At 50.4% G+C, this 25,588-nt stretch overlaps 2 protein-coding genes across 3 annotated transcripts in view; one reads left to right on the top strand and one right to left on the bottom strand.

The window, feature by feature from the left end:
• Nucleotides 1-5,123: 5,123 nt before the first annotated feature.
• PLA2G5 (phospholipase A2 group V) lies at nucleotides 5,124-25,172 on the bottom strand. 2 transcript variants are annotated; one of them, XM_005607394.4, is made up of 6 exons: nucleotides 24,707-25,172; nucleotides 16,919-17,086; nucleotides 11,693-11,742; nucleotides 9,180-9,324; nucleotides 7,192-7,298; nucleotides 5,124-6,463 (listed from the first exon to the last, which is right to left on the bottom strand). In XM_005607394.4, exons 3-6 carry the CDS (start codon nucleotides 11,730-11,732, stop codon nucleotides 6,339-6,341), a joined length of 417 nt encoding a protein of 138 aa, XP_005607451.1. In that variant the 5' UTR covers nucleotides 11,733-11,742; nucleotides 16,919-17,086; nucleotides 24,707-25,172; the 3' UTR covers nucleotides 5,124-6,338. The 2 variants fall into 2 exon arrangements, with proteins under 2 accessions (XP_005607451.1, XP_070108257.1); XM_070252156.1 differs by having other exon boundaries at nucleotides 11,693-11,739; nucleotides 24,707-25,001.
• PLA2G2A (phospholipase A2 group IIA) overlaps nucleotides 13,283-25,588 on the top strand; it is a 40,348-nt gene continuing 28,042 nt past the window's right edge. Inside the window, exons 1-2 of the mRNA XM_023626373.2 lie at nucleotides 13,283-13,491; nucleotides 14,040-14,154. Of these exons, the coding sequence (XP_023482141.2) occupies nucleotides 13,341-13,491; nucleotides 14,040-14,154 (266 nt within the window). The 5' untranslated portion in view covers nucleotides 13,283-13,340. The remainder of the gene's footprint in view (nucleotides 13,492-14,039; nucleotides 14,155-25,588) is intronic.

Genomic DNA, 25,588 nt, shown 5'->3' on the forward strand with positions numbered 1-25,588 from the left:
TCTCCTCTTTCATTTCTGATTTTGTTTATTTGAGCTTTCTCTCTTTTTTTCTTTGTAAGTCTGGCTAGGGGTTTGTCAATTTTATTTATCTTCTCAAAGAACCAGCTCTTTGTTTCATTGATCCTTTCTACTGCCTTTTTTGTTTCAATGGCATTTATTTCTGCTCTGATTTTTATTATATATTTACCTCATTTTCCTGACTTTGAGCTTTGTTTGTTCTTCTTTTTCTAGTTTAGCTGGGTATAATTTGAGATTGCTTATTTGGGATTTTTCTTGTTTGTTAAGGTGTGCCTGTATTGCAATGAATTTCCCTCTTAATATGGCTTTTGCTGCATGTCATATGAGTTGGTATGGTATGTTATCATTTTTGTCTCCAGATATTTTTTGATTTCTCCTTCAATTTCTTCGATGATCCATTCTTTGTTCAATAGCATGTTGTTTAGTCTCCACATCTTTGTCCCTGTCTCAGCTTTTTTCTTGTAATTAACTTCTAGCTGTATAGCATTATGATCAGAAAAGATGCTTATTATTTCAATTTTCTTAAACTTATTGAGGCTTGCCTTGTTTCCGAACATATGGTCTATCCTTGAGAATGTTGCTTGCGTACTTGAGAAGAATGTGTATTCTGCTGGTTTTGGTTGGAGTGTTCTATACATGTCTATTAAGTCCAACTGGTTTAGCTTTTCATTTAATTCCACTGTTTCCTTGTTGATTTTCTGTCTGGATGATCTGTCCATTGATGTGAGTGGAGTGTTGAAGTCCCCTACTATTATTGTGTTATTATTAATATCTTCTTTTAGGTTTGTTAGCAGTTTCTTTATGAACTTTGGTGCTCCTATGTTGGATGCATACATATTTATAAGCATTATTTCCTCTTGATGGACTGTCCCTTTGATCATTATATACTGCCCCTCTTTGTCTCTCTTTACCTGTCTTATCTTGAAGTCTACTTTGTCTGATATAAGTGTTGTGACACCTGCTTTCTCTTGTTTGCCATTAGCTTGGAGTATCATCTTCCACCCCTTCACTCTGAGCCTGTGTTTTTCATTGGCGCTGAGATGTGTTTCCTGGAGGCAGCAGATTGGATCTTGCTCTTTAATCCGTCTTGCCACTGTGTGTCTTTTTATTGGAGAGTTCACTCCATTTATATTTAGGGTGATTGTTGATGTATGAGGGCTTAATGCTGTCATTTTATCACTCATTTTCCGATTTTCCTGCATTTCCTTTGTTTCTCGTCCCATGTGTTTTGGTCTACCCATTGAATTATATAGTTCTTTATGATGTGTTTCTTTGTTTTCTCCTTATTTATTCTTTGTGTGTCTGTTCTGCTTTTTTGTTTAGTGGTTACCCTGAGGTTTGTTTTCAGAATCTCGTGTATAAGATAGTCCATTTTCTGATGGCATCTTATTTCCTTAGTCTAAACTAATTCAGTCCCTTTCCTCCTCCCCTCCTAAGTTGTTTTTCTCATGTCTTATTCCATCTTGTGTTGTGAGTTTGTGGTTAAAAATGGCAGGATTATCTTTGTTTTTGGTGTTTTCCTTCCCTCTAACCTAATGCTATAGTTGAATATTTGCTATCCTATTCTGATTCTGTCTACCTATTTATCTCCTTATTCTGTATTTTGTGACCCCTTTCTCCCCCCCTTTTTTTTTTCAGGTATGAGGGCCTTCTTGAGGATTTCTTGTAGGGAGGGTCTCGTGGGCTACAAAGTCCCTTAGCTTTTGCTTGTCTGGTAAAGTTTTAATTTCTCCATCATATCTGAAGGATATTTTTGCTGGATAGAGTATTCTGGCCTGAAGATTTTTGTCTTTTAAAGATTTGAATGTGTCATTCCATTCTCTCCTAGCTTGTATGGTTTCTGCAGAGAAATCTGCTGAAAGCCTGATAGGGGTTCCTTTGTGGGTTATTTTCTTCTGCCTTGCTGCATTAATATTCTTCCTTTGTCATTCATTTTTGCCAGTTTTACTTCTATATGCCTAGAAGTAGGTCTTTTTACATAGACAAATCTAGGAGATCTGGAAGCCTCTTCCACATAGATTTCCCCCTCTCTCCCTAGATTTTGGGAAGTTCTCTGCTATTGTTTCTTTGAACATGCTTTCTGCTCCATGCTCCTTCTCTTCTCCTTCTTGAATACCTATAATTCTTAAGTTGCATTTCCTCATTGAGTCGGGTATTTCTCGGGGGCTTTCTTCACTTCCTTTTAGTCTTAGTTCTCGCTCCTCCTCTGTCTGGAGCATTTCAACATTTCTATCTTCGATCATGCTGATTCGCTCCTCTGTGCTGTCCACTCGAGCATTCAGGGAAGCCGTATTTTGTTTTATCTCTTCCATTGTGTCTTCCATCTCTAATATTTCTGATCAATTCTTCTTTACAGTTTTGATCTCTTTTGTGAAGGAGCTGTTGAACTTGTTGAATCGTTTCTCTATATTCTCTTTTACCTCATTGAGTTTTTTGATGATAGCTATTTTGAATTCATTGTCATTTAGTTTACATATTTCTGTGTCCTCAGGACTGAGTTCTGGGTGCTTGTCATTTTCTCTCTGGTCTGGAGATTTGATGTAGTGTGTGATGTTGGAAGGTCGGGTCTTAACGCATTCTGATATTATTCGGTTGCAGTTACCGCCTATTGCCACTGGGTGGGGGTCAAGAGCCTCATATCCTGAGCCCTCTGCTTTCAGCTGAGATCCGAGGCAGTGGAGCAGCGGGGGCGGTGGGGGGAGCGGTGATTTTTCCTGCATGCACTCTGGGATTTCTCTGTCAGCTCTCACTGTCTGGTCTCCTGGGGTCTTGATTTGATAAGGTCACCCTGTGTGAAAGCTTTTGCGCGACTAGAGGGCTTCCCTCTAGGCTGCAAGGGCCCGTGGGAGTCCTGGGTGATCCCACGGTCACTCGACACCCTCCCCCACTCCTTCCCTCGCGGAGCCTCCCGTGGCAGCGGCCACAGTCTTTAGGGCAGGAAGCGAAGTTCTCTCTTACCCTGTTCCAGCTCCTCCAAGGGGTGCTCCAGCCTCTCCACCCTCCGTTGAGAAGACTTCTTTCTACATCACAACACCTTTATTGTAGGAATTTGACCCTGCACGGATGTGGGAGCTGGTTTAGCACTCTGCAGGATGCTGTTTCTCCTGTGCCTGGAGCTACAGCCTGAAGCTCCTAGGGCAGACGGTCTGAAGAGGGAAGAAGGATGTGAAGCAGGACAAATTGGAACCTGCAAGGATGAGTGGAACTGAAAAGGATGGACTAGAATCCATGTGGGCTCTCACCTCCCCCAGCCCTGACCTTGATGTTGGGTATGTCTAGCGGGACAAGCTGGCTCCCTTACTTACAAAGCTAAGCTCACACCTGGCCCGAGAGTTGGAGAAGACAAAAGAGGAGACCCAGCAGGCTCGCACCTGCGAGGGGAGCCAGCAGATCTGTGACGACACACCTGAGCCACTGCCTTCCAACGTAAAAAGAACACGCTGCTGCTTCACTTCCGCCTTCCAGGCCTCACACAAAAGATTTCTTTTGGCCTCTGCTAACCCAGAACTCTGCAGGAAAAGGAATTCTGGGACGTGTTGTTCCAGCTTAGCTAAGGTGACAGAATCTACATCTACCTTGCTTTGCCCTGAACCAAACCAAATGCATTTTCCCCCCGTGCCTGTCCCACGCCTGGCCAGGCTCCGAGTCTCCGTGATGGAACACCATCCATCCTACAGCCTAAGCCCAGATTTGGAATCAAGCACACTGCGTCCACCCCGCCTGTCTGTCTTACCTGTGTGGTCTCAGGCAAAACACTTGACTTCTCTGAGTTTCAGGTGCCACCCCTAACATGAGGATGAGAACACCTGCCCCATAGGGTGGATGATATTGTGTATGTGGTGTCCAGCACAGAGAAGGGACTCTACAACCAGTGGGTTTTACTCTGGCGCCTTTCCAGTTGGTAACAGCTATGAGTAACCCCCTCCCAAATGTACACATGCTCATACAGATGATTTTATGTGTGTTTGGGGGGGGTCCCATTTGTATCCAAAGCTCAATTTCAACCACCAGTGAAGGGCCTGTATTTACAAGGCACCCTGTCCGTTAGTGTCTATGTGTCTGTTATCTGCCTGCTCTTACATAAAGACCCATCCAGGAGGCAGTTACGGTCTGGTCTGTACACTTCAGTATCCCCCTTGAAAGGGGGGTCATGCGATTTTGAGAGGGAGGCCCTCCCTGATGGTTCTTCTCCCAGCCAAGAGATGGTCGAAGAAAGCAGTCAGGGAGCCCGCCTCTTCCCAGGTTTTGGTGATCTCTCGGCCTCAGCATTTCCCCAGAGCTGTCCACTGCAGTGAGAGCGGGCCTAGGACAGCAGCTGTGGAGACCTCAGTGGGGGTCCCCTCTCCTGACGATGAAGCCCGGAGTCCCAGCCAGACTAACCACCCAAGGACGGACTCTGGAATCCCAAGAGGCCGTCAGAGCAGAGGAGAAATGGAGCGGGCCGTCGGGCGGAATTCAGGGATCCTCCTGAGAACCCTCAAGGTGGGTGAGTCCCTGAACCACTCCAGGTTCCATTTTCTCTCTTCATGGGCTGGAGTTGAAGACAGTGGGATAGTGGCCAGAGCCCAGGGTTCAGGACCAAGATCTGAGGTCTAACCCTGCTTCTGCTATTGATGTGCTGTGTCACTTTGGGAAAGTCTCCTAACCTCTCTGGGCCTCAATTTCCTGGTAGATAAATGAAGTTTCTCCATGGGTCCTTCCGGCTCAAACCCATGTCAGCCTGTGGTGTTGCTTTCATAACCTCACTGCGTGCCCCACCCACAGATGCCTAAATACTGGGATCCCAGTAAGAAAGGCTGCCCACAGCCACCTCGCACAGAACTACCAACAAGACCCCACCTGCCTGCCAACCGACCCTGAAGGGGAGGGAGAATCCTGGGCCAGGGTCTCTCCTCCGTCATCCAGAACGTCACAACGGAAGAGAAATGGCATTGAGTGAAGCATCCGATTTCCTCCACATGCCTACTTAAAAATGGATTGGGAAATGGCTTTGGTCAAACAAGTTTTATGAGTCGAGTGGACATTTGGGTCCCATTCTGTGTTGCATTGTCAACGATAGACATGAGTCCATATCAAACTTTTCTAAAACACCAGTACATTCAGGGTAATCTTAAAAAATTAAATTTTATTCTGAAAATGTTCAACATTGGAGGTTTTAAAAAAAGATCCCATTTATCATGTGGTTATTTTCGGGTTTGTCAGCATAAGGAAGCCACAGGTCCTTTCTTGGAAAGGACTCCCCTCCGCTTTGGAGCGTATCCTGTCTTCCTTCAGTCTTGGTATTAGAAGGCCCTTTCTTTTATGAATGGAGAGATGTGTTGGGTTTTTAAATGTCCTTACTTGGTAAAAATAAACCCCATAGATGAACCCTTTTTTTTTTTTCTTTTTGAAATGTCCTCTCTGTGAAATCCCAGAACCTCAGCGTCTCCGTGTCAGCATCAAGGTGGCTTCAACATCCCCATTTTACATTGCAAGAAACATTAGTTTCTTTTTTAAAAAGACTCAAAGTCAGAGAGGTTCTGTAGTGGGCCTGGGCCCACACAGCTGAGAAGCCAAAGCCGGAATTTGAATGAGCCCCTCTGGCCTGGAACCCCAGGCTGCTGTCCTAATTGCCAGCCATCTTCTCCTCACCCCCTCGAGGAAGAATGAGTTGCAGGGCTTTGCTGGAGAGGACCCCCAAGGCTAGGGAGACGAGCCCCAAAGAAGGCTTGAATCTCATCCCAGAAAATCTTTTATTTGCTAATCGGCAACTTCTACATCTGAAAGAACGTAGTTAACCTTGGGTTTAGTGCCATAGTGGCAGAGAAAAAGCACAGGCAACCCCCACAGCAGAGGAAAATGCCTGTGTGCTTTCTATTCGTCTAGAGAAGGAGTTTAATATCTATATGGCAGATTATGGAGTCAATTTTGCTTCTACTTGAGTAAAAATTCTCTAGAGGGTGGCAGTGATAAGGCGACTGCAGAAACTGAAATGTGAGTGCATCCCGGGAAAGTCTTCCTTCTGGAAAAGGGGCGCGTCTTCAGGGGCGAGGAGAAACACAGCTGGCCTGGAGTCAGGCGCGAGCTCTCGGCACCAGGGGGCTGACCTCACAAGTGGAGGCTGGGGACACTGACCTTACCAAGTCCTCTAACCAGAGTCACTCTGCTGGGACTCTGGAGGGTGAAGTGTGGCCGTGGGGCTCCTCCCAACCTGGTGGACCACTGAGAAAGGATGAGGTCTGAGACCTGGGGGCCTGTCTCAGGAACCCAGCAGAGTCGGTGAGCTCTGTGCTGGAGGAGAAGGGAGGGAGTCTTGGTGTGGGAGGGGCTCCCTGGGGCGACTAGGTGCAGAGGATGTTGGGAAAGTATTGGTAACGAGGGTTGTAGCTCCACAGGTTCCTCCTCAGGCAGTAGACAAGCTTCCGGTCACAGGCACAGAGCTGCACCTGGCACAAGGGGCCAAGCTCTGCAAACAGGACACAAAACGCAGAGTCAGGAACGGCAGACATGCTCCAAGACACTGCCTCCCAGCTTGCTTCTGTCAGGACTTGCTTCAAGACTGAGCAGCTTCCCCGGCCTGCTTCCTGCTCCAAGGAAGCTCTCAGTCTGACGAGGGAGGCACAGCTTCTACACCGGGGGATGCAGAATCTGATGGAAGAGGCACAGCTGCCCGGGGGGGCGGGCAGGTGGGTTGCATCTCAGCCCAGGGAGACACAGCTGCTATCCTCAAGGAGTTCCTAGTCTGACGAAGGACACATTCCCTCCCCTTGGGAGTTCCCAGTCTGATGGTAGAGACGGCCTTTGCTCCAGAGGAACACCAGTTCTCGGAGAGGAGACAGCTTTGAACTCAGATGGACCTGAGCTTGAATCCCAATTCTAGCTGTGTGCACTGGCAAGCCTTTGAGTCTCTGTTTCCTCATCTGTAAAATGGACAGACCAAGCCTACCCCACAGGGTATTTTGGGAGAACAAGTAAAAGGAGGTATGCAAAGCACCTGGCACTGAGACTGCTCAGTCTAAAATGTTTCAGCCCTTCCCCTGGAAGTCAGATACACCTGCAGTAATCCTGTCCCTCTTGCCCCCAGCTCTGCCCCCCAACAAGATACAGGCTGGCTGACCCTTAGGGGCAGCTGACCTCAGAGCCAGCAGAGACCCAGCCTCTTCCAGTGGCCTGAATGGGAAGCCCCAGCCTTACCACAGGTGACCAGGCCCCGTGTGAATCTGTATTTGTAGGACTGCATCCGGATGTGGCAGCCTTTCTCCTCCAGCTGCCCATAGCAATGGTCATGCACCCAACAGCACCTGTCAACACAAGACACTTCCATCCTGAGTGGGAGGGGCAGAGGCCATCTTGGGGGGTGTGATCTGGCAGAGAAAGAATCTAATAATATGGCTGAGTACTACCCTGCTTTGCCACTAGCTAGCAGTTCACTGACCCACTTTTTCCTCCTGGGCTCACAGCAAGACTACATTTCCCAGCATCCCTTGCAGGTACATGTGGTCACATGACTAGGCTCCCCTAAGAATGTGGGCAGAAGTGATATACACCACTTCCAGACAGACCCATAAAAACCTCCCACACTATCCTCCGCTTTCTCTCTTTCTCCATCTCTCAGCAGGAGGCTCTGAGGCCATAGGGATGGCAGAGCCACAAGATGGAAGGAACCTGAGTCCCAGAGTCAACATATGATTCAAATTGAACTGTTACGTGAACAAAAATAATCTTCTGGGAGCCAGGCCCAATGGCCTAGTGGTTAAAGTTCAGTGCGCTCCGCTTCAGCAGCCTGGGTTCAGTTCCCAGGCGTGGAACCACACCACTCGTCTGTCAGTAGCCATGCTGTGGCAGCAGCTCACACAGAAGAACTACAAGAACCTACAACCAGAATATACAACTATGCACTGGGGCTTTGGGGAAGGAAAAAAGAAAAGAGAGGCAGAGAGGAAGATTGGCAACAGATGTGAGCTCAGGGCAACTCTTTCCCAGCAATCTTCCATCTCTCCCATTTCACATGTTCTTCTAGAATTTGGATACTTCCCAATCAAGAGCTGGGGTCTAGGTCCCCTCCCTCTTAAACCCTTTGTGACTGCCTGGACCAAGAGGACACGGGAAGCAACACCATGGAACTTGTGAGGCCAGATCATAAAAATGCCATACTCTTTTTGTCTTGCCGTCTTGGGACACTCACTCCTGGAACCCAAGAGTCACCGTGCTGTGAGGAGGTCCAAACAGCCTTGGAGGGGCCTGAGTGAGAGGAACTGAGGCCCCCAGGCCACAGCCTCATGTGAGCTGCCAACCCGCAGACAGCGACAATTTGCCAGCCATTGGAGTGAGCCAGCTGGAAAGTGGATAATCCAGCCTCAGTCGAGCTGCCCAAGCTGAAACCAGGCAGAGCAGAGACAAGCCGTCCCACGGATATAAGACATTTTTACATCCTGAGGTGTATGGGGACGCCATTCTGGGTTAAACCTGATTTGAGCTAAATTTTAAGTAAACCAAAGAAGCCTGACTGACGTCCTTTCAAACCTACATTGTCCATCTGCTTTAATCATTACCCTGGAGTAAAGAATGGGCCCTTTGAAGATAGCAGTTAATGCCTCCCTTCTTATGACCCCAGATAAGTCATTCCCAAGGTGCCAGGGTCATGTTGACCCGCCATGTATGCTAATCTGTAACAAAATATCCCCTTGAACCCTTGAAAGAATGTATCCCTGTCATGCTTGATGTCAGTTTCTTTGTTTGAAAATTGTGTATAGCTGCTGATCATTCTTCTGTGGAGCATTTTCTTCCTTTGAAGGCTGCAGCTCCTGGGCTATAGTCCTCGGTTTAGGCTCAATTAAAACTCTCTTTTTTCTGTACTGCAGAATAATTATTGATTCTATGCATCAACACCATTAAGCCCTGCCCAAATGGCAGATTCTTCGCAAAACATATGGTCATCGTCACTTTAAGCCTCTACGTTTTAAGATGATTTATGATGTAGCAACAGACCAATGGATATATTAGGCCACTGAGATTTGGGGGTTACTAGATATATCCTGGGCAAGTCAGTTAACCTCTCTGAAGCTCAGTTTTGTAGAAAAATGGGGCTTTGATGCTCATCTACCAGCATCAACATAGAATTAAATGAGATAATGTGGGTGCAGAGCCTGGAGCATAAAGCGCCGTTATGATAATCAGCTCACCAGTCGGTACCATCTTTGGGGGTCCCTCGACCGCCCCAGCCACAATAACAGCCGTAGAAGCCATAGTTGGTCAGGGCGGTCTTTCCAGTCACCTTCTCAATCATTGACCTCAGGTCCAGCAAGCTCCCTGGCACAGCAGGCACACCTGAAAGACAGCCCACGTCCCCAAATGAAACCCAGGCACGGCTGCTCCTGGCCACTTCCCCAGCATGCTCCTGCCCTTTCTCCTACGCTGGGGCTTGGAGGGACCCAGGTGTCTCTTTTTCACTCTTCCCATTAGTGGGAGAGGAACAAGAAAGGTGAGCGCAAGCAGTATGGAGGAGCGGTTAAAAGTTTGGACTTGGAGAGGGAGCAGGCCTGGGTTCAAATCCTGACTCTGTCGTTGATTCACAGTAAGGTGTTGAATAGGTCACTTAATCTCTCTGAGCCTCAGTTTCCTCATCTGCAAAACAGGCACCTACAATGAACACCTACCTCTTGGAGTTGTCATGAGTGTTAAAATAAGGTAAGTAAATTTTGAGCACAGTGACAGATGCACAGTGACAGACACACAGTAAGCGATCAAGAAATGTTAGGTATAATGAACATGGTATCCATATGAAGCAGGCAGACAGGCGCCCCCCTCTGTCCTGACAATGCACCCCTCCCTCCCAGGCAACTAATGCCATGTACGAGATAAGGCACAGAAGCCTAGAGCAGACCTCAGAGATCACTGAAGCCAGCTCCCTCATCTTGCAGACTGAGAAACTGTAGCTTGGAGGGTTAAGCACCTTGCCCGGGGTTTCACAGTGGCCCTGAGGTTCTCCCCGTGCACTAGGCTTCCGCTCCTCCTGGGGTCTCCAGGGATCTGGCAAGGCATCAAAGACTGGGATAGCCTGTCGGCGGCTGTGTACATGGTTAGGTGAGGCCTAAAGCCGGCTCCCCCCAACATTCCCCCAGCAGCTACCTTCAGCTGGGAGGGGCCAGCAGGTGGGGTAGGTAGCCTAGAGAAAGACCCAGGAAACTTGGAATGCAGTATTTATATCCTGGGCTTGTTTTTGTTTTGGCTTTATCTTATTTTGTTTGGCATCAGAGTCAAAAATCTGCCTCCCACATTTGCAAGTGTCGGGGAAGCAGCAGAATGCGCTTGTGTATCACAGCTCCGAGTTCTTTTCCGCATTGAGAGTCTTATTCCCCAGCTTTGGAGATTACGAATTGGAAAAGGCAATCTTAAATCTCTCCATGGTGATGGAACAAGAGTTCAACGCCACCACGCAAACTGTGAAAATATTCCAGTCAGAGATGAGCACCCCGGCCTCTGTGGGGCTCCAGAGTCAACGTGCTCTGGATACACTGACTGCCCAGCAAGGAGAACCCTGTGCAACCATCGGGGAAAAATGTCACTTTTACGTGAATCAGACTGGGCAAGGATTATCTAACTTACATCTATTGAAAGAGAAGATTGACATTTTCCATCAGATAAACGAAGCTCACACATTTTATTGGTCTGACTTATTTCCAGGATTGAGGAACTGGTTTCATGGAGTGTGGGGAATTGTGCTATGGTTTGTCCTTTTCTGCTTGTTTACCCTCATTCTAATCTAAGTTCTTTTCTCTCTTTGCAGATTTCTTACCACTCAGCTACTAACTCGATTTTTCTCTCCACAGCCCCCAGATCAGCTTTTTATATGTGAAACTTCCAGAAAAGGTTCAGAGGATGGAACTGATGGAGTTCAGGGCAGGCCGCCCCAAGATGCGCCACTCTGGTAGGCGGAATATTTCGAGCTAAGACAATAAAGGCTCAGACTCAGGAAGAACATTTGACCTTTCCCCACTAACTGCCTGAAAGAAATTTAAAATCAAGGCCTGTCCCCAGGACAAGCCTTTGCCATAGATAACTCTGTGTTATCTCTGGTTCCGGTAGTCTGGGAGGAGCCTGGCTAAACCCACTCTTATCAAAGTTCTATTTGCCAAACATTTGCTTTTCCATTTCCCTGTGGGTTGCCTTCCTGCCCTTTGAAGCCCCAAACCACTACTCCAGACATCGTCCTTGTCTGTAGCTGAAGATACTGAAACAGGCAACCTCGGCAGATGCCTGAGTTGCTCAGTTTTTCCTGAGTTTCTCCCATGTATACTTGCTATTAAACTTTGTTTGATTTTCTCCTGCTAACCTGCCTTTTTAATTATTTGACCAGCCATAAGAACCTTAAGGAAAACGGGCGGGGGGTGGGGGAATTCTCCCACTTCCCCCACACAAGCGGCGGATGCTGCCCACATAGCTCAACCTTCACACATCATGCATGTCCTATCATCCTGCCACAGCCCAACCTGTTGGCTGAATACTACCCTGTGTCACAGATGAGAAACAGAGGCTCAGAGAGGCGAAGGCTCTTGCTGACGTCTACACAATAAGTGCAGAGCAGAGATTCAAACTCAAGCCTCTAGGACCTCAAAAACTGGTCTCCTTTCCACTACCCTACTGCTCCTACAGGGTAGAAGGTCGTTAGTTCAGAGGTCGTGGAGCAAGCACTTACTGCAAGCCAGGAACCAAGCCAGCGTGAGGAGGTCCTTCATCTCTGGGCTTCTGGAAAAGAAAACACATCCCATAACATGTCTATCAGGAGATGCTCCCATGGCCCATTCAGATCCCACCCCTGCTCCCCCCGCCAGGCCCCACACTCGAGTGATAGGCAATAACTGGGCAACCCTAGCCAGAAAAGATGAGGCAGAAATCTCAAGGAGTTGATCCAAAGGGTGCCTGGGGGCAGAGGGGCATTTGTGGGGTATTGTCCCCAGTAGAGATGGGAAAGGACCTTCTCACCACAAATGCCCCCAACACAGTTTCATGCTCCACAAAAATGGCCAAAAGTAACCAGAGAAATAGGCAGGATTCTTAAATGGAGATTTAGGGGAAGAAGCGAGGGATGGAAATTGACACAACCTGCACACAGCCCTGTGTGAAGGATGCAAGGACCTGACAGGGAGAAAAGAAAACGGGACAAAGGGAGCGCCTGGTACAGCGGGTCGGGGGGTGCAGAAGAGAAACAGATTGTTCCAAGTCTCGTATTCCTTTTATCTCCTTTATGGTGCTGAGGGCCTGTTTTCAAGAATGTCTTTCTGGCCCGTGTTCTGAGGGCATAAACTGGGTGGACTCGGCCTCCTCTCCCGACGCTGAGAATACTGCCGGCTGAGTATGCGCTCTGGAATGAAGCACGAACAGCGCCCGCCCCCACCCCCTGACGGGGCTTTCAGGGCCTTGTCATGGCTCTTCTGGGCCTCAAGCACTTTTGCTTTCATAGGCCCCTTCTTCCAAAAACAAATTCTTTTGAAATTATATTTTACAACTGCGTTGGTATAAAAACAATTACAATCCAGGCTGCAGTTATTATTATGTATTCATCATTACTATATTCGTTTTTTTCTCCTGGTTTTAAAAGAATTTAAAATTAACATTTTCATGGGCCCCAGGGCCTGTGTCTACCTAGAGAATAAGTTGAACCCGGGTGCTCATGACAGCTCTGAAAGGTGGGTATCATTGTTCCCATTTTGCCAGTGGAGAAATGGAGGCTCAGAGAGCTCAAGGAACTTCCAGAAGTCACACAGCTAGTAAGAAGTGGAGGCAGGGTTCAAGCCCAGTGACCCTCATGCACCACACAGACTCCCACCAGAGGGATGTGCTGTCTTGTGAGCAGAGGGGCCTGGAGGCCCCAGCTTCCCTCCCCAGCCTCTGCCTTGGGCAAACACATGAATCACTGGCCTTCACTCCAAAAAAATCACATCCTGAAAGCAGAGGAAATTCCATATGTCTTGGGCCAGCATCTGATTCTAACTTGGCCTCTCAGAGGTTCCTTACTGATAGCTGCCTGCTTCCCTTCGCTCTCTGGATCCCAAAGTCCTGGTTTATCCAGAGCTGCTCAGCTGGCCTATGGTCTGCCGGGATGGCCCCTTCGGTGCCCTGCCATCTCTGATCCCTGAGTGCAGTGGTCTCTTCTGCCCCGAGCCCCTGGCACCTCCCAATGCCTGGCTGCAAACACACAATCTCTGAGTCCCCAGGGCTCCTGACCACTGGGCTGGCCTCTCCATGCCATCCTTTGTCCAGCAGCTCCTCCGAGTTCCAAGAACGTTCCTGAGGGTTCTGTCCACCACGGCCTCCACGCCGAGGGCTCTAAACAGCTGAAGAAAATGGCCCTAGACCCTGCCCTTCCACGCCAATCGATCTCAGCTTCTTCCTGGAGCTCTAGCAGGAGGAAGACACCAGCTACCACGTATTGGGCCCCTACGATGTGCCAGACACTGTCCACTGTCTCTTTAAACCCACCAGCAACCCTGGCAGGTGGGTACCGTTCCACCTGCTGGCACAGCGTCTGTGCCTTTAACACTCATTTGCCGAATGAGGGAACAGCAGCTGTTGATTCACAGATGAGGAAATCGAGGCTCAGGATGGGGAAGTGAGTGGCCCAAGGCCTCAGCCCAGGACTAAGAATCTACTCCTTTGACTGACTCCACTCCACTGCCTCTGAGCAGCCCCTCTGTGTTAACTATGTTGTTCGTTTTCTATATTTTATGATGCTCTGACATCTTGGGGGCCTTGCTGAGCTGGGAAGAGACAGCCCCTCCCCCGACTAGCGACTGCCTAGAGATAGCAAGACTCTCCTGTGAGCTGTGCCTTTCATATGCAAACCAATCAATCCTAAACTCACGTGCCCAGCCACTTCCTTTATCTGACTCTCACACTCCAAGCCAACATTTCCCCTGCCCGAAGTCACTCAAGGACAAGGACCAGAAACCTAGGGACCACCCCTATAGCCCAGAGTCGACTGAAATTATTCAAGCTAGCCAATCCTAAGCCATCCACGCTGCACCGCCTTGCCTTTCCTGCAGAAAACACAATAAAGACTCTGGACCATGCTTTCGCTCACTTCTTCTGCCTCCTGATCAGCCTGGTGCTTCCTCGCATGGCCCTGCAAGGTGTGCTGTGCCCCGTCTCTTGGAAACTGTGAGTAACAAACTATCTTTTAAATGGCGATCATCTCCCAATCTGTTGGCTTCATCATACCTGAATAAAACCAAAATCCCAGGTGCATTTTAGGACACCCTGGGACACGGGCTGTGGGTGTGAGGCAGCAGCACGAGGCCCCGTGCAAAGGGATCTGAAAGAGTCCAAGAGAAGTTTCACAGAGAACATGGCAGACGCATTGAAGCAGCTCCCCCAGGGGCCAGGACAATGGCCATCAATGGAGCCCAAAGCAGGCCCCCAGGAGAAGGATGTGGGGTTGGCTATTTTTATCAAGCAACCACAGAGGGCAATGAGTGCAGCCGCCGGATAATTTTGGAGTGGAGCAGTGGCCGCAGTAATGAGAGGTGGGAAGAGTGGAGTCAGACAGCCCGAAGGAAGCACGAAAACGTGGAGGCTGGGGAGTGGCCGGGTCACTGCAGGGGCAGGTCTTCCATGTACACATGCAGCAACCCCCAAGACCCCCCAGGACTGGAAAGGATGAACAGCACCAAACCCCACCACGTAGAAGGCGCTGCTGAGACCTCCCCTCCATCTGTTGGGGAGACATGGGGGCCAGGGGTCTCCTCTCGCAGCGCCTCTCTGTGCCCTGCTCCCCCCACCAGGTGGCCAGCTGTTTCCTTTTGCAGCCCCCTCTCTGTACCCTGCTCCCCTCACCAGGTGGCCAGGTGTTTCCTCTTGCAGCCCCCTCTCCGTGCCCTGCTCCCCCAACACTCCCCAGCAAAGCAGTCCCCGAATGAGATTCCTCACCAGCGAGACCTTCTCTCTGTCCTCAGGCTGGAGAGTGGCCGGGCCGAGGCCCACCTGCTTTTAGGGCCTCTCTGCCCTCCTCCCACACTCCTGTGTGGGCCTGCTGCGGGGTTCCTGGTAACTCACATGGGAAGCCCTACCTCCCTACTCCAGACCCCTGGGGACTTCATCCTCTCTGTGTTCAAATGGTGATTTCCTGAAGCACGGCATGGCACCTGAGTGGCCTTCAGGAGAGACATTGGGGACGGGCTGGCTGGGGCCACCCACAGTCCAGGGTTCTCCTCCACCAGGGACCAGAGACCTGGAATCCCCCATGGCAGCCTGCCTCCCACCCTCCCACCACGCCTGGTCTTTGTCCTGTCCTCCAGCCCCGGCTCCTGCTCACATTTCATCCTGTCTTGCTGGCCTCAGCCCAGAAACAGCCATGGCAGCCAGGCAGCATCCCCTCCAGACTGGAAGCGTTGCCCCTATTCCCGATCTGCCAGCCCTCAGCTCTCTCTCTCCTGTTCCCAGGCAAGGGCCCCACAGGAGCCTGGGAAAGCCCCACTCTCAAGATGCTGTAAAATGTGGTCCCCCAGACCCTGCTGGCGTCTCCTTTTTGGCACCTGATTCCTTACTGAATTCCTGCATTTCTTCCTTCGGGAAGGAGAAAAACCCCAGGCTTGCAGTTAGAGAGAAGCATGCTGGAGTCCCTGCTGGGTCACTTAGCAGCTGTGTGAGCCCAGGCAAGTCACCAGGCTTCTCTGTTCCTGTGAAATGTGAGACCCCCCTGACGCCCCAGAGGTGGTGAGGAATGTACTGCATAGAACTAGGCTGTGGGGAGACAGGCGGCTCCGGGGTTAAAATTGCAGACTCGGGATCAGCTCCAAATCCTGGCTTCCCCCTACGAGCTACATCCCTCAGGGGTGACTGTAATTCGCGTGTCTCAGTTGTTAAGATTCAATGAATTAACACATTTGTAACAGAGCAGTGGCAAAATAATGCTGATAAATAAATGATCAGTAACCTCCTAGAGGGTTCTGGCGAGGACCTCGGCAGCTCCATTGTCCTTATGCTCCGTTCTCCACTTCTGTCCATCCCTACCCCACCCCTCTGACCCCCACATACATGCGCTCTTCTCACTGCTCTTGACTTCTTTTCCTCTCCCGCTCTGCCCTGGCGGCAGCATCAGAGAGAAGCCCCTCTCTCCTTCGGGTCCTCACGAACCCGTCTCTCCCCAGGACCTAACCACCAGGCTCCCCGCAGAAGCCTGTGATTTCGATTCAATACAAGAAGTACTTATTGAGCGTCTACTGCATGCCTGACTCTGCTGGGGACCCCCTGTGACCTAGACAGAGACCGGTCCCCATGAGCTTCCCTTCAGGTCAAGGAAACAGACAATAAAGGCATCGGAAATAGACAATACGTCCAGGGCAATAACAGCTTTGGGGGAAGTGCTCTGTGTTCTGCTTTTCATTTCTCTTTGTCCGCCAGCTCCTTCTGCTGCCTACGGGCACACACACACCTCGCCATCCTAAACCAAACACACGGAAGCCCAGAGATGGAAAACGTCCCTTGCCTCTGCTGACCTCATCCAGTTTTCTCTTTTCTCTAAAAGCCCCATCTCTGGACAGACAAGCCTCCGCTTCCGTCTGAGCCCGGTGCTGCGTCCCTGAGCCGGCTCTCAGGACATCCCACCCCGCCAAGCCTGGCGATGCCCAAGCTCGGGCTTCATGCTCTCCATCTCTCAGACACTCATCCCACCGACCACCTCCTCCTTCTCAAGATTCTCCCTCCCTCTGGTCTTCAAGAGGCCGCACCCGGCCCTCTGCCCACCTGCTCCTCATCCCCCTCTCTGTTGGCCCCCCCAATGCAGGTGTTTTCAAGGGATCTGCCCCTCCTTCTCTTCACCCCTCCCGCGGTGAGCTCCTCCGTGTTCAGGGATTTCGGTCTCATTTCTGTGCAGACGTCCAGGAGTTAGCCCAGCCGAGCGGTGCCTGGACTAGCTTTGACTCACCAGTAATACTGAGTGAACAAATGATTGAATTCATGAACGAATGAATGAGGGGGAAGCACAATGTCAAGTGGAAGAGCCTGAGCTTCAAGTCAGACAGAACCGGATCCGAATCCAGGTGTCACCTCTGACTCCGTGTCACCTGGCCTCTTCAGGTCTCCATTTTATCACCTGTAAAACAGGAGAATAGTAGAATCAGCTTCGTTTCATAATTGCGATAACTCAATGAGATGAGGCAGGCAGAGCGGCTCAGCACAGCGCCTGGCACCCGGTAGCCGCTCAGTGAATCAGAACCACTACAGACATCATTACTATTACGCTTTTCTGCTAAAGTGAGAGCTCCACCAGGCGGGCACTGTGTCTGCTTCATTTCTCTCCCCCCAACACTTGGCACATAGAAGGTGCTCAGTAAGGTTTGTTGAGTGAATACTTGACTCTTCCATCTCTACCCTCATACTCACCCTACTGTCCCAGCCCACCCTTCAAATATAATTGTTAAATGTAATTTGAATTATTATTAAATTTAAACAGGCAGGTATTTGAATCCTAATTATAATATTTATTTGAATATATATTTTTAATTTGTAAAATTTAATATATGTTTAAATAAATAAAGTGCAAACAGCTGCCTGATATTCTAGCTCAGTGTCCCCCAGGAACCCCAGAACTAAACTCACTGTCTCCCCCACAACCCAGCCCCTCCAGCATCCCTCTCTCTGGTCATGGATCCAGCCAATCACACTTCAGCAATTAAAACACCCTGACAACCTCCACCCCCAGCAGAGTGGGAGACTCTTGAGGGCAGGATTCTTCCGATTCATTTCTGACCCCAGCCCCTAGAACAAGGTCTGACCCGTGGTAGGTCCTCAAGAAATATCCATGGAATGAATGAACGCTCCCATGGGCATGCTCGTTCTCTGGCACTTCTGTGTCTTGTGCAGGCTCGGAGAGCAACCGCAGACACCGGATGCTCTCTGGCCCTGAGACCCCGAGCTGCTGAAATACCCCAGCCTCATCAAATGGTTCAATGCCCCCCCAGGAGGCTGGCACGTAGAACAGGATTGCCCTGGGCTTCCTGGCGGAAAGTCTACACTGAGTCCTCCTCCTCCAGGAAGTCTCCGTGATCCCTCTTCCACAGGAAGCTTGCCCGTCTCTGGAATGTTATAGAACTCATTACACACACGGTCCACTCTCGCACTTCCCGTTGGAGGGGATTACAGGCTGATGGCTCAGGAAGGAGGGAAAGAGGGACCCAGTATTCAGTGAGCATCCGCTGTGCCACAAGCACAAGGCATGTTCAGTGTTCGTGATCTTTACTCCTCCCAAAACCTCACGGGGCGTCGTGATCCCATTCCGTGAGTAAGGAAACCGAGGGGCAGCCGTCAGGCAGCTCACAGCCCAAGGCCACACAGCTAGTAAAGCTGGACCCAGAACCTTAAGCCTGACCTCTCTGTGACCCAAGGCCATGTTCTTTCCATTACACACCGGGGTTGAGACCCGATAAAGGCATGATTGGGATTTTCACAGGATATCTGCCCAAAGTGTCACAATTTCCTTATAGACAAAATGGAGAAGTGAAAGCTGAGTTAGTTACAGCTCATAATTCCCGATATTCGCTCGATGGGTGGAACTGGCGCTGTGGTTAAGCTTTCAGGCCGGGACTACAGGCAGCCCTTGGAAACGCTTTGCTTGTCCCACACAGCGCCCTAAAGGAAAATGGAGTGAGTTGCTAATGTATAAAGGTTAAGAGATCTCAGACAGAATCCAAATTTCCGGCTTCTCTTTAAAAGATCTGGCAGTCCTGGCTCTGGATTCCCACACGGCAACGACTGGCCGGAGTGAAGCCGGAGCTGCCCCCGTGGACTGGACAGGAGTCTAGCTTTGCTCTAGTCTTCACCGTTCCTTATTGCCTTATGCCCAACCTCCCTCCCCATTGCTCTCTGTCTGGAGGGCTCTCTAGTGGCCCGCCATGGAACTCAATCTTGAGTCCGAGCCTCTCAAGGTGTATCAGTAATGGGAGAGTGGGCGCCTTGAGAGCAGAGAGCATCTCTTGTGCAAATTTGTGTTTCAAGTGCTGAGCTCAGACCTAGGACATAATGGTTGCTGAGTAAATACTGTGCAAGCACTTTAGAGGCCCCATCCCAGCATGAATCACTGAGGGCTTTCTGGAAGAGAAGTCACCTGCTAAGAGTGGGTTGGAGAAATTGGAACCCTTGTGCACTGTTGGTGGGAATGGAAAATGGTACAGTTGCTGTGGAAAACAGTATGGTGGCTCCTCAAAAATTAAAAGTAGAACTACCATATGATCCAGTAATTCACTTCTGGGGATGTGCCCAAAAGAATTGAAAGCAAAGTCTCAAAGAGATATTTGTACACCCGTGTTCATAGCAGCATTATTCGCAATAGCTAAAATGTGGAAGCAGCCCAAGGGTCCAGCAACAGGAGAATGGATAAGCAAAACATGATCTATCCATCCAGTGGAATATTATTCAGCCCTAAAAAGGAAGGAAACTGCTACACACGCCACGACTTGGATGAACCTTGAGGACGTTACACTAAGTGAAATAAGCCAGCCACGAAAAGACAAATACTGTCTGGTCCCACTTACATGAGGTGCTCAGAGTAGACAAAATCAGAGACAGAAAATAGAGTGGTGGTTGCCAGGGGCTGGGAGGAGAAGGGAGTGGGGAGTTGGTGTTTAATGGGCATAGAGTTTCAGTTTTATTCATAAGATGAAAAGAGTTATAGAGATGGATGGTGGTGATGGTCGTCCAACATTACAAATGTATTTAATACCATTGAACTGTACACATAAAATGGTTAAGATGGTAAATTTTGGGTTTGTGTATTTTACCACAGTTAAAAATTGGAAAAAAAAAAAAAAAAAAAAAGAGTGGATGGGTGTTCACCAGAGCAAGAATGTGAGGAAGGACATTTTAAGTAGAAGGAGCAGCCTACGCCAGCCTCACGGGCATGCATCAATTACAGTGGCTCGTTCAGGGAACGACAAATTGATGAGGTACGTGGGGAGTTCGGCAGGGGTCTTCTAGTAAATATTTAATAACTGGCTCTCCAGGCAGAAAAAAAGCCCTGGTTTTCAACATTTGCCCATTTCTGTAGTGTAACCCCTCCCACCACGGGCAACGTCATGCTACTAACACAGGTCACTGACTGCAGAGTTGGAAAGAGATGTACAATCGCACGCCACTGATTGAGGCAGGATGCGTGGCAGGTAAGAGCCCACGCTCTTACCACCTGGAACCACCACTTATTAGCTGTGTGACCCTGGGCAAGTTGTTTAACTGCTCTGAGCCTCAGTTTTCCAAGCTGAATAAGGGAGTTAATCACTTGACCTGCCTCATCCCCACGTTCTGAGTTGACAAATGGCAGGTGTTCAGAATTGTGCTGGCACAGAGTAAGGGTTCAATAAATGCTTGCTGTTTTTATACTCAGAAGGTGGAACATGCCCCGACTTGATTTCTCAGAAAGGGGACTTTCTTGACCTGTCTAGTAGGAATTTAGGAAGGGCTGGCTGAAGGGACACAGCTGGGTAGGTCACGAAGAGCCTTGGGTGCCAGGCTAAGGAGTTTGGCCTTTTCTCCGGAGGGGGTCCCAGAGTGACCTCCATCAACAGCCAGGAGATGGGAGTTCAATAAAAAGAGACTGAATATCTCCTGCCCCAGACCCCCAAAACTTACACGCACAAGGACAGGGTGGGGCGACACAGCCCAGCAATCACACGTGTGACCCCCAAGCCGGGTACCAGTCAGGTCACAGGGGCAGCACTGTCTTGGCGGTGGTGGCAGGAGTGCGGGGCCCAGGACGGGGCCTCCTAGCCCACCTGCCCTCAGACAGGTGCCTGGTCCCGAACCCCACTCTAGGAGGGTTTCTGGAAAACGGGGCTGTCCGGGTCACGGGATGCCTGTGGGATGGAGGGAATGTGGGCTGCCTAGGGTTTGGAAGGGGGCTTGGGGCGCCCAGCCTCTGTCTCCACGTTTCTGAAGGGCTGTGGGGCTCCAGACTGTGGGGGCAGCGCCAGGCGCCGGGCCTCTGAGGGGTCAGATTTTGGTTACACCCAGAAAAGTTTTTTCTAGCAACTCAAGTGTCCTTGAAAGGACGAGCTGTCTGGGGGCTGGTAAGTTTCCTGTCCCCAGAGGTACTTTCAGAAACAGAAACTCTGTCTGGGAGGTGGAGGCTGAGGGGTGGGACAAGCCCCCGCTCGACTTCTCGGGAAAAGGAGCTTTCTTGAAGCCTTGGGGACACGGGAGACTCACGGAGGGCACACGGAGTCAGTCATGCCAGTTGTGAAGCGTGGGCTCACAGGTCTGTAAAAGTGTGAAAAAAATTAACATTCTACCAGGACTTTTAAAGAAAAACAGAAAAATCAGGAGCCCTTCCATTTCTCTGTGGCCTGGAGAGGGCTGTCAAATATTCTGTGCTCCCTGCCTTCCGGGTCCCCCCTCCCCAACATTCATTCATGCCCGAGTCACATTCAGGGAGGATGCAAAGAGCAACATCTGCTGAGCGGGATATGGACTGGATGAGCTCCGGGGGGCCCACCCGGTGCGACATTTGGTAACAGTGTGTGCTCTCACGTTAACCTGTTCTTGAACATTCCAAGCTTTTCTACTGAGGCCGTTAGCATTGGTTGCTCCCCCTGCGTAGAACACTAATACTTAGCATTAGGTCTCATCTTAAATGGCACCTCTTCCGGGAAGCCTTCCCTGACCATCCACTCAGGATAGCTCTTCCTCCCCCAGTTAATCTCACATTCCTGTTTCTCCTTTGTAGCACTTACCATCATCTTTAACTCTCTCTAATTTCTTTCTTTACCTTTTTATGATTTATGTCTCCTACCCCAACCCCTAGTGGTCAGGAAACTCTCAGTCCTGCTCTTCATCCTACTCTCAGCAGTCGCACAAAGCCTGGTACATATTTGGGGGTCGATACTTATCTGCGGCGAAAAGAACGATTGGGTGGGTGGACCAGTTAGGGCCGGAGGGGGTGGCAGCCTCGCTGGATTTCAGCTGCTCTGTAAGTCGGCAGCTTGCTCTAAAGGGACACGCAGCTCGGCCGATCTTGGTCTCAGTCTGGTCACCCATAGGTGACAGCTATTTTTCAATAACGGGCTCAAGTCCGCCTTTCACCGAGACTGTTGGTGGAAATGCAAATCCAGTCACCTCCTTGATCACAAGTCCACGTTATGTTTTATCTGAAAAACCACTTGAACTGCTCACTCTCAGAAACATACCCCAAACCGGCCTTTCTTTCTCTCTTTGCGTCTGTTGTTCCCTCCCCCTGGAATGCCCTTTGACCTCTCTTTCACCTGGTGAGAGCCTCCTTGCTTCTCCATGCTGTATTGTCACCTGTTTCTTGGAGGGGGGAGAAACCCTAGGTCAGGTACTGCTCTGCTTGGCAAGATCCAAGATCCAGGGTTCCAGAACACTGTCGATTCCAGGCCACTCCACCTGCCTCCAATCCCAGAGCAAACTAGCAGCCATTTCCGGAGCCAGTCCTGCGGGCAGAGCCCTAGGGAGGCGCCAAGAACACACAGCTGATTCCATCAGCCGCTGCACTCCACAGTCTATCATCCAGCATCTGCCCGTGAGGAGCGGGAAACGAGACCAGGTCTCTGAATGCCCGTGACACCAGAACAACGTCTGAACTCCCTCCTTGGGCCTAAGGCGAGCTGCCACCCCTTTGAGCCGCCCTCCCTGACACCCGCCAGGCAGGGTGCCCGGCTTCCTCCTCTGTTCCTGGGTCCACCTTCCTAACCTCCATTTCAGCACACATCACACGCTGCCAAAGTCAGAGGTACCAGCCTCCCGCACAGGCACGTGGCCCCTTGCGATCTGGCCCCGCCGCCAGGTCCTCAGCCCTGCCTTAGACACCATCCACTCCACAGCGCGTCCCTGGGAAGAGGCCTGTGCCAGCCCTTGAGTTCCCCAAACGCGCTGCATCTCTCTCCCTCTCTCCCCTCACTCCCTTTTCACCTGCTAGTCCCTGGCCTTTCTTCTATTGCTCAGCTCCTACTCCTCTTTCTAGACTTAACATGCTTGTCATGCAATAGCTGTTTGGTAGCACCTGTTCTGTGCCAGGCTGTCTTCTGGGGAAACAGCAATGAACAAAACAGATGAGAACTCCACCCTTGTGGCCCGCATGGACCCTGCATTCTGGTGGGAGGAGACAGAAATAGACAAGCAAATAAATAAAATATACAGTTTAGGGGTGGTGTTAAGTGCTATGAAGAAAAATTAAGCAGGGGAGGGGATGGGAGTGGTGTGTGCATGTGCATGTGTGTGTGTGCGTGCGTGTGCATATGTGTGTGTGCATGTGTGTGCACATGTGCGTGTGCGTGTGCATGTTGAGGGAGGGGGCTGATGGTGGGAGCAGCCAGTTCAAACAGGGTGGCCAGGAAAGTTCGCACTGCAGAGGTGACATTTGAGCAAAGCTATGAAGGAGGTGAGGGAGCAGGCTGTGGGGATATCCTGGGGGAGAATGTTCCAGGCAGAGGGAAGAGCAGTGCAAAGGTCCTGGAGCAGGAGCAAGCCTGTGAGTTGGAGAATCAAGGAGAAAGTTAGGTCTCCCTTTGCCAAAAAGCCTTCTACTGCACCCACCACGCTACCCGAAACGGGATGGGTTCCCCTCCTCCGTGTTCTCCCAGCATCCTGTGAGCGCCCTCATCACAGCATCAAACATATTCTATTACAGTGTCTCCCCCCAGACTGTGAGCAACTTGGGGACGGGGAGTGTGTCTTTTCACATTCCCCTGCCCAGCATAGGGTTTCATATGTATTTATTGACTGCCTAACTGAATCAATGAATGAATGAACAAACCAGACAATGAATCCTTGAGGACATCTCATTCATCCCTACCCGTGGCAGCACCTAGTTGTACACTGTATGGCACAGATTGGGTCCTAGAAAAAAAAGGTGTGTTGAATGACTAATAGAAATAGCTAATGCTTATTAAGCACAGATACCATGCTAAGTTCTTTATGTGGCTTATCCCATTTTATCCTTAAAGTGGTCCTATGATGTAGGCAGTACTATCATATGCAGTTTGTGCATTAGGACAGTGAGGCTCAAAGGAAGACAGTAACACACCCATGTCATACAGCTGGTAAGTGGCTAAGCTCTGAGTTGAACCTGATCAGTTTGACTCCCAAGGCCCCACGTATACTTAGCCTGAGGCTAACCTGCCTTCCAGAGAGAGGGGAGGCCTGGGAGTTGAGGGAGGGGAGTGCCAGAGAAAGATGGAGGAAGGGAAGAGAAAGACCCCCGCATAAGGGCCTGGAATGGCACCTTCCCCGTCTCCGCGTTTCTTTCTCCGTGCCCCAAAGTGCCTGCCGCACAGAGGATGCTCAGAAAAGGTTAGGGAATGTTGACAATTCCTTTTCCTAAAGATGAATATTTTCATGTGACTTGGGTTAAAAAGAAATTCAGGCAGGGCCTCAGATTAACATAACAAGTCCCAACTCTAACCTTATCAATAGCCCAGCCCCGCTTTGCCCCTAACTTCAGGGATCATCTTCTGGGTCACCTCCATCTTCCGGGTCACCCCCGTCTTCCCTTGAGATGTGGCCTTGCCTCCTTGAAAACGACACAGCTCACCAGGTCTGATATGTTATGAGTAAAGGACACCAGCAGCCTGAGGGATCTCCTCCAACAGGGTCTGTGCCTTGCCCTCCCTTCCCAGGGACCCCGCTTTGCTCTCCAGACACCACCCCCCCCCCCCTTTTCCAGTCTCTCCCGCTCCAGCTTTGTGCAGCCCCCAAGCCCAGAACTGACCTCTTTGGCCTGGCCTCAGCTCCCGCTCCTGCGGCCTGCCCCCATGAGCAGCCTCATCGGGCAGAGCCTGGAGCCCCCGGCCCTGCTGGCTCCCCACCACCAGCCACAACATTGAGGTCCATGGGGTGTAGATCCCAACAGACTCCTGGCCTCCAGAATCTTAAAGCCAAGAATGCAAGCGAGCGGTGAAGACAGGCCTGGAGATGGTGAGGAGAAACTTCTGCCTGGACCCGGCCAGGCATTCCTCTGCTCAGCCCCCAGCTGCTTTCACAGACACAGGAAGTCCAGCAAACTCTCCGAGCCCGGGGCTGGCTCTCCAGCAAAGGGGCCTGGGCAGCCACCCAGAGAATTCCAGTGGGGGTGGATGAGAGACCTGAATTATCCAGGTCACAGCCTCATCCGGCTTCACAAGGCCTGGCTAATCCCCTCAGCCTGGAGCAATCACTGCCACCTCGGCCCTGAGCTCAAACTTCCTTAAGGACCTGACACCCTACTAAGCAACTTGACCATTTGAGTACCTGGGGGTTCCTAGTCTTTGCTGAGACAGGAGCATGAACACAGAGCCTGGGGATGGGATGCCCAGGAAAACAGATGGGGAGGAAGGGGGTCAGAGGAGGAATTGGAGCCATCCAGGAAGCAAATAGACTTCTAGAGGTGAATTCTGAGAGTGGGGACCAGTGGCCAGAAGTGTGGCGGTATCATTCATTCAAAAATTATTTCCTGAGAACCTACTGTGTGCCAGCCACTGGGCAGAGGGTCCGGGTGCAGAGATGAATCGGGGTCTCTTTGCTCAGTTTAATGGTGGAGACCTGACGAGTGAGCACGCTGTCAGAAACACTGCAGAAGTGCAGGGACACAGAAGCCCAGCCCAGCGTGGAGAGG

This window comes from Equus caballus, chromosome 2 (assembly GCF_041296265.1).
Source record: "Equus caballus isolate H_3958 breed thoroughbred chromosome 2, TB-T2T, whole genome shotgun sequence".
Taxonomy (NCBI): domain Eukaryota; kingdom Metazoa; phylum Chordata; class Mammalia; order Perissodactyla; family Equidae; genus Equus; species Equus caballus.

Coding starts and splice junctions, on each gene's coding strand:
- PLA2G5 (XM_005607394.4), bottom strand. CDS start 11,732: ATGAAGGACCTCCTCACGCTGGCTTGGTTCCTGGCTTGCA. Junction 9,325..11,692: donor GGCTTGGTTCCTGGCTTGCA/GTAAGTGCTTGC, acceptor GCTGTCTTTCAG/GTGTGCCTGCTGTGCCAGGG. Junction 6,464..7,191: donor ACGGGGCCTGGTCACCTGTG/GTAAGGCTGGGG, acceptor TCCTGTTTGCAG/AGCTTGGCCCCTTGTGCCAG.